Below are 8,510 nucleotides of genomic sequence, written 5' to 3'. Positions count from 1 at the left end.
TCCACTTTCTTTCATTGTAAAGAAGTTTAAGTGCACATTTGATCCATGCGATATCTTAATATAAGAACAAGAAGTGCACTCTCAACCGCATGTCTCCTCCATTCTATATTATAAACAAATGCTCTAGTATTAAATAAAACAAATATATCAACACAACTCTGGGCTTAAATTGAAAAATAATAATCTAATTCCCCAAACTGTGCTGTTATTTCTAAAACAACATTTTTTGTAATTCACAGAAAGTGTATTATTTATTTCTTTACTTCTTTCACTCGTTTATTTATTTTTACTTTTGTCCAGTTTAAACTTTTCTGTTAATTGTCTGTCTATTACTTTATTACTTTGCTGTGGTGTGAATGACCATGAGGGAGGCTTTCATTAGAAATTTGTAAAAAATAAATAAGGTCAGTTTGTTAAAGCTGTTTAGATCCATCATTTACTGACTTCCGGCCATTTTGATTCTGATGACGTGTCGACGGGGCACTTTCCCAGGGTGCTCTGCGGTTTCGAGAGTCCACGTCATTGGTGCGCAGACGCAGAGGTGCAGAAGCGCTGTGAGCTGAGGTGGACTTCTTCCTTTTTACTGTTTGGAAGGAGCCGAGCACTCAGGCAACTGGACCTCAGGAGCAACACGAAACCTCTTAAACAACCTCCGAGACGTCACGATGATCCGGATAGCCGCCTTCTTTGCGCTGCTGGTGGTCGCCTGCTCAGGTAAGACAACTCTGTAAGAGAGAATACCGGGTTAATAAGCCTGTAATGCTAATCAGCTTTAGCTAGTAGCTAATTCATTGAATCACTACCCGCAATCTCGTAGCCACAGGAGGGCAGAGTGGTGAAAGTTGTATTATCTATAGATGCTGTGTAGATGATCATGTGCAGGATTTCAGCTGACCTCAACTCTGCTCTTTGTGCCCATAGGAGAGAGCTGCACGGACCCAGTCATCACTCCGTCGGCCTACACCACCTCTGACGCCGTCATCTCATCAGAGTCTGTCTTCATCGTTGAACTCAGCCTGACCTGCGCCAACGGAGCACAGGTAACTGTCCACCTCTAACACAGCCAGCAGCACAATGATGTACTGATGCTACTGGAGCACTCATGGTGATTTCTGCTCTCTGCAGAGCGTAACGCTGTATGCTGATGTCAATGGAAGACAGTTCCCTGTAACCAGAGGACAGGACGTTGGAAAGTACCAGGTATGGATTCACATGTGGCTACAGGTCAAGGTACTTGCTTTTACTGAATCTGATTTGTTAGCAGAGTGAAAAAAAATCAATCAGTCTCAAGCCTGGATGAAAGGGGAGGTTTGCATCAAGAAGGGCATCTGGTGTAAAATCTTTGCCAAATCAAACATGCGGGGCATCAAGGAAAAGGTTTCCATACCAGATCGATCGGGGCCCAGGTTAACAACAATGGCCACCTCCAGTGCTGCTGGCCAACAGGATGCTGGTTGATAGTGTGCTACTACTGACTGAAGACAAATTAAGAGGAGAAGGGGAAAAGATGATAGGAGGCAGGGAGAGAGAAGGAGGCTAGTCTAGGTGAGAGTAGGAAACTCTAAATGTACACTGGACAAAGGATGTTGAGTATGAAGCAGCCAGGAAGGAGAAAAAGAGGAAGAGTGCAGGTGAAGCTGGTACCAAACGATCCACTGTGATGACCCCTATAAAGGGAGCAGCTGAAAACGTAGTAGCACTTTGTAGATTTATGGGTACTGAACTACAGAAGGTTGAACATATAGTCACAATAATTTTAGTGCTGTCTAAATCTATTATGAGCCAGATGATCGTGGTTACAGTTTTACCCGATACTGCTTTATTTCTCATTGTTTTTATCAGCTTTGTGCCAGTAATAATGTCTCATTATAAAAAGTTTCAGAAACGGTTTGAATTTTTTCAGCCAAGATTAGACAGCACCAAATCAGTATTACACAACTAATAAATATTAGTTACAGATATATGTAAATGTAATCTCATTTACTGATAGACTCACAGCAGTCAGTTGGCTGGTATTAGCCTATACTGATCAGCTCTTAATTGAGACCACCCTTAAAGCTTATAAGCAAAGGTGGGAGAAAATATCAAAGTACTTCCTCTTGTTATACATTTTCACTATGCTGGATGGATTCGTACATACATATTGATATCAAAACATGCTGCCCTTTAACTGGATTTTCCTGCCAGTTTGGTCATGACTTCATGACTTCTTGTAGCAGTAATTTCAGTAAATTGCAATAAAAAGGAAAAAGTGGACAGCAAATTATAGAAATTAAGTGAACCAACACACTAATACACACACACACCAGTGCAATAAAAATATATTAAATTCCTTTGTCAAAAGTAATTTCTATTGAATTAATAGTCACAGGATGTCTTTGATTAGGTGGCTGCCCCGAGGTTTATTGACCCTTCACAGATGAACAATCTCATGTAGAGCTTATAAAAAAAAAAAAGAAATATTGTTGATTTACTATAGGTGAGTGTCTTTTTCAAATAAGGACTACCGGGGTCATTAGGATACTTGTACCTTATGACTTGCTTAGACAGTAGTTTACATTTATCCCTAACCCTTTCATCAGCAGGCCATTAAAATACACGTTTGCCTTTTAGTACAGACTCGAGGCTTTACATTTAGACACATTTTTAAACTAAAAGTATCTTAAAGAAACAAAAAAAAGTAAATAATCAGCTATTATTAAATGTGTACTTTCTTCCATCAGGTGTCCTGGAGTCTTCCTCACAAACAGGCAACCTCTGGAACATATCAGGTCAAATTCTTCGATGAGGAGTCCTACAGTGCCCTGCGCAAGGTTAGTGTATTATGTGTTGTTGATCAGCTTACTGTTTCCTTTGCTTGAGCTCCACTTGTTTTGAAATGAGTCGTCTTTATAATCAAATATGCTTTAATTTCAATTAAATCTGTTAATCTCATTTGCTCCAGGCCCAGAGAAACAATGAAGACGTAAATGCCATTCACCCTCTCTTCTCTGTCAACATTGACCACAGGGTGAGTTTCTTCTAGGATCTCAGACTGAACACATCACTTGAGTCATGATCCTGCTATCTTGTAAATTAAAAGCCAGTAAACGCCCTTAAATTGTATCAGCTTTAGTGAGCTTACATCAAGTATCACGTAACTTCCTGGCATGTTTGAAAGGTCTCCAGTGAATGAATAAACCCAGAGAGATTATCGCCTGACTGCACACTCTTACAGGCCTCTATTTTGCAGAGTAGTCATATTGTTTCCTTAAGAATTAGTGAAGCTTAAAGAAGAGCAAATGGCAAGTGAACTTTGGACTTAAGTACACATGATTACCAGAAATTTGACATGATAGTGTGCAGGTAACCCTCTAACTTTATTTACCTCCCACTCATGCATCATACCGTCATACAATCAACAGGATGTTACGCTCTCATTAGCAGTGGCTTAAATTGCTCTCTTTAGAGTTGCAAAAAGTTTGACTCAGGGGTCCACCAATTTCATGTTGCCAGCATTTTTTTGCCCATCGTTGCTTGACGTTACCAAATGTCACTGACTTGCTGCGGTCTCTTTGCTGTTTCCTGTGCGGATGCATCCAAGGGGCCAGTGTCTGATTTATGGTTGGAATCTCTGCATTCATTCAAAACAACAAACTCATGTAAACATGAAACTCCAGTTCCACCTTTAGCTTTGTGTGATTCTCATTTAAAAATAAACCTTATCTGCCTCTTATTGGCACTTGTGCAGCCCCACAGGCCGTTCACTCTGAAACTCTCTCCATTTAAAACCATAAAACTACTATTTAAGCCAACTTTCTTCTGATTGGCTGTCCCTCATTTGCCTTATTTACTCTTGTCCTTAAACCTGTTTCCTTTCCCCCCCCTGCTCACTACAGGGTGCATGGAATGGCCCATGGGTGTCTACTGAAGTGGTTGCTGCCCTCATTGGTATCCTGGTCTACTACTTGGCTTTCAGCGCAAAGAGCACCATCCAAGCATAAACTGACCCAAAACAGCTTTTTAAATACTGGATCATTAAAGACTGATTTCTGATGGGGCTCGACCAATTATCCATCATCCAGTGTTGAGACAAACCAACAGGATTTTGCCACTTGATCTGCTTTGGGGCAAGGAGCAGAAGTAGCAGTCTTTGTATTTTTTTATTCAGACTGTGTCTCTTATGTGCTTTTGAGTCTTTAAAGATGAATTTTGACACACGATTGACTCTCGTTATGGGTGGAGTTTTGTAACAATGGTTTCTTCTTTTGGAAACAACAGATCAATAAACCTGGACTTTACAAATAAAGAAATCACATAGAGCTCATGCATTGTATTGGGTCCCGCTTAAACAGTGGAACATCCTGACCAGATTGTGCTGCAAAGGTCAAAGCTTCCATGCAAATGAAATGTCAATAATGTGGCTGCGCAGACTGGCCTGAACAGGTCGAGTGGATGTGTCTCCTCCAGGAAAGTGAATAAATGACTTTTATTTTATTGGTTGTAGTAAAGCGAAAATCTATAAATTCCTTTTTCTCTAGACAGATGGGAAGGTCTGTTATTTCACAGCAACACGTCATCTACAGTGCTTCTTTTTATTTTCCAGTCTAGAACTAGCTGCAACTAGTCACCTGAACTCAAGTAACAACCAGCTTTAAGCAGATTTATCTTTCACATGCTGAAGTAGTTGAATTGTATCCCATCTATGGGTGGCCAAGTCGCATGAAAATGTCTCCACCTTTCCTAACTCCCATGCAGCCCCAAAAACAGCATATTTAAATCTGCCTGTTAACGTGTTTACTTTGCAACACGTACAAAGCTACAGGAATTCAAGGCGGCCTTGGGGTGAGGGAAAAATAAATCTATCTCAAGGAACACGAGCAGGATAAACCTACCCAAAATTAACAAACCAAAATATCTGTGGAGTTGGCAGAAAAAAAGAAAACCACATGTCAGTGTGGTTTTTCTGCTGTAGTCAGACAGACTTGGTTGGATGATGAGTAAATCCTTTGTGACAGTAACCATCTTGGCCGTTGCAGTCCACTTAAAATCTCTCTTGATAATCTAAGCATTTATGTTCATAAATCCGGTTACGATAAAAAAGTTTTAAGGCTTTGTGCGTAGTAAATATCATTTGTGCTAGCTTGCAAACTCTTGAAAAACAATTCCTTTTTTTTCTGTAAACATGTTCAGCTTGGAGGCTGTGGCTGAACTCTCAGTGGACATGATGGCTATTTTTGTCAGCGCAAGAGAGGCAGCGCTGTCCCACTGGTATTCCTCGATATTCACGGAGAGCAGTGCATTAAACAAGGCAGCACGTCAGCAGCTTGTGTCCTGTCACATTTTCTCATAACGGGGACACACACATGCACACATGCCAAAAAAAGAAAAATCTGTTACAGATGTTAATTCTGTGAGCAGGGAGTGCGGTAGCTTGCATTTCCTTTCTAAATTCCTGTAGTGCATTGCCACTGGTTGAGCACACTGTGGCAGCTGTGTGCTGCTGATGGAGACTCGAGGCTGATGCCAGCTTCAACTTTACAGGCAGATTGGATGTGATTTTTACTGGTTATGGTTTACTAATGTTATTATTATGTTGCCTTATGAACTCCATGCCCTCCTTCTGCATCCAGTTTATGACATAGAGGTGCTCAGGGGAAAGTCATGCTGATGTGATCTAGTTTATTACAGAGACTTAAACTTAGCTTATCTATTTCTGTCTGTGCCCCAAATAAGGTTTAGCAAAGACTCTTCACTCCACAGAAAAACAATTTAGCATCAACAAAAACAGCACAACTGCAGCCTCTCACTTAGTCCTATAGAGTTGATGTATACTGCGAGTAAAGTGATCTGCTCACATAAATACTGCACAGTGTAGAGAACACAAGGAGTTTCTCAGATGACCGCTTCTCTGCTGCTTTGTCATCACACATTCACACTTGTGGTTTAAGTGCTTTCGTCTTCTGGCACCTTGACAAGGAGAGAAGAAAGCCATCGCAGTGTTGTTAATTTAGAATAGACAGGGGCTGGAAGGAATCCAGATGTTGCCTCACAGAGTCACCTATTGGACTGTGGGAAGTCGCGGATAGCTGGATGGAGAGATATAAATGGAACGGACAAATAAACACTCAATGGAGGCCAGCGAGTCGATGCTAACACAAAAACTCCTGCTTCTCTTTGTTGTGTGATGGAGTTCAAAGTGCGTAACTCCAGCCAGCACATTAGTGGCCATGACTGCCGATGTGGAATGAAATATTTAGAGATAAATGTTGTCCTTTTAGAAGGAATGATCCGACAGGAAGTCACAGTTTATTCTGTCAATGGCAAATTATTGTCCTATATCTTTGGTTTGTTTTTTCCCCATTTAAGAAAGTAATTTACAAGGTTGTGTAAACAATTCAGTCCCATTTCTATTTATATGATTACATAACCCAAGCTTTTAGTCTTGATTATCAGTGCAAAACATCATTTCTTCTTAAACGTCTCTCATATACAGTGGGGCAAAAAAGTATTTAGTCAGCCACCGATTGTGCAAGTTCCCCCACTTAAAATGATGACAGAGGTCAGTAATTTGCACCAGAGGTACACTTCAACTGTGAGAGACAGAATGTGAAAAAAAAATCCATGAATCCACATGGTAGGATTTGTAAAGAATTTATTCGTAAATTAGGGTGGAAAATAAGTATTTGGTCACCTCAAACAAGGAAAATCTCTGGCTCTCACAGACCTGTAACGTCTTCTGTAAGAAGCTTTTCTGTCCCCCACTCGTTACCTGTATGAATGGCACCTGTTTGAACTCATCATCTGTATAAAAGACACCTGTCCACAGCCTCAAACAGTCAGACTCCAAACTCCGCCATGGCCAAGACCAAAGAGCTTTCGAAGGACACCAGGAAAAGTATTGTAGACCTGCACCAGACTGGGAAGAGTGAATCTACAATAGGCAAGCAGCTTGGTGTGAAAAAATCAACTGTGGGAGCAATCATCAGAAAATGGAAGACATACAAGACCACTGATAATCTCCCTCGATCTGGGGCTCCACGCAAGATCTCATCCCGTGGGGTCAAAATGATCATGAGAACGGTGAGCAAAGATCCCAGAACCACACGGGGGGACCTGGTGAATGACCTGCAGAGAGCTGGGACCAAAGTAACAAAGGTCACCATCAGTAACACACTACAACGGCAGGGAATCAAATCCCGCAGTGCCAGACGTGTTCCGCTGCTGAAGCCAGTGCATGTCCAGGCCCGTCTGAAGTTTGCCAGAGAGCACATGGATGATACAGCAGAGGATTGGGAGAATGTCATGTGGTCAGATGAAACCAAAGTAGAACTTTTTGGTATAAACTCAACTCGTCGTGTTTGGAGGAAGAAGAATACTGAGTTGCATCCCAAGAACACCATACCTACTGTGAAGCATGGGGGTGGAAACATCATGCTATGGGGCTGTTTTTCTGCCAAGGGGACAGGACGACTGATCCGTGTTAAGGACAGAATGAATGGGGCCATGTATCGTGAGATTTTGAGCCAAAACCTCCTTCCATCAGTGAGAACTTTGAAGATGAAACGAGGCTGGGTCTTCCAACATGACAATGATCCAAAACACACCGCCCGGGCAACAAAGGAGTGGCTCCGTAAGAAGCATTTGAAAGTCCTGGAGTGGCCTAGCCAGTCTCCAGACCTCAACCCCATAGAAAATCTGTGGCGGGAGTTGAAAGTCCGTGTTGCTCGGCGACAGCCCCAAAACATCACTGCTCTCGGGAAGATCTGCATGGAGGAATGGGCCAAAATACCAGCTACTGTGTGTGCAAACCTGGTAAAGACCTATAGTAAACGTTTGACCTCCATTATTGCCAACAAAGGTTATGTTACAAAGTATTGAGTTGTATTTTTGTTATTGACCAAATACTTATTTTCCACCCTGATTTACGAATAAATTCCTTACAAATCCTACCATGTGGATTCATGGATTTTTTTTTTTCACATTCTGTCTCTCACAGTTGAAGTGTACCTCTGGTGCAAATTACTGACCTCTGTCATCATTTTAGGTGGGGGAACTTGCACAATCGGTGGCTGACGAAATACTTTTTTGCCCCACTGTATAGCCTTTTATCAAAAGTTTATCTTTATTATTCTTACACAAGACAAAACATTTGCTGTGAAATAAGGATAACTGCAGAGGAATGTGTGTGTGTGTGTGTGTGTGTGTGTGTGTGTGTGTGTGTGTGTGTGTGTGTGTGTGTGTGTGTGTGTGTGTGTGTGTGTGTGTGTGTGCGCGTGCGCTCAGAGGTGTGTAAAGCACACCGGCTCAGGCCACAGACCTCGATGGGCTTAGCGGGATTCAGCAATGTGGAAACCGGCATTGCACAAATAATTTTCACATGAAGTCAGGCTTTTCTGTCTGTTCCATAGGCATCGTTTTTCCTGCTCGTTCCTCACACTTTTCGCAAAGCAGAACAAAGTCAACAAAGTGTGGGGCTAACTCAGTAATCACAGAGCAGACTGTATCTTTTTACACTGGCTTCCCCTTCC

The 8,510-nt window shown here is 41.8% G+C and overlaps 1 protein-coding gene across 1 annotated transcript; it reads left to right on the top strand.

The window, feature by feature from the left end:
- Positions 1-521: 521 nt before the first annotated feature.
- ssr4 (signal sequence receptor, delta) lies at positions 522-4,519 on the top strand. The gene is made up of 6 exons (XM_082520120.1): positions 522-714; positions 922-1,040; positions 1,126-1,200; positions 2,724-2,813; positions 2,945-3,010; positions 3,879-4,519. Exons 1-6 carry the CDS (start codon positions 666-668, stop codon positions 3,981-3,983), a joined length of 504 nt encoding a protein of 167 aa, XP_082376246.1. The 5' UTR covers positions 522-665; the 3' UTR covers positions 3,984-4,519.
- The last annotated feature ends 3,991 nt before the right edge of the window (positions 4,520-8,510 follow it).

Source organism: Aulonocara stuartgranti, assembly GCF_965226115.1.
Source record: "Aulonocara stuartgranti genome assembly, chromosome: 20".
NCBI classification, from domain to species: Eukaryota; Metazoa; Chordata; class Actinopteri; order Cichliformes; family Cichlidae; genus Aulonocara; species Aulonocara stuartgranti.
This window is presented reverse-complemented; position numbering and strand designations above follow the sequence as displayed.

Coding starts and splice junctions, on each gene's coding strand:
- ssr4 (XM_082520120.1), top strand. CDS start 666: ATGATCCGGATAGCCGCCTTCTTTGCGCTGCTGGTGGTCGCCTGCTCA. Junction 1,041..1,125: donor CCTGCGCCAACGGAGCACAG/GTAACTGTCCAC, acceptor TGCTCTCTGCAG/AGCGTAACGCTGTATGCTGA. Junction 1,201..2,723: donor AGGACGTTGGAAAGTACCAG/GTATGGATTCAC, acceptor TTCTTCCATCAG/GTGTCCTGGAGTCTTCCTCA.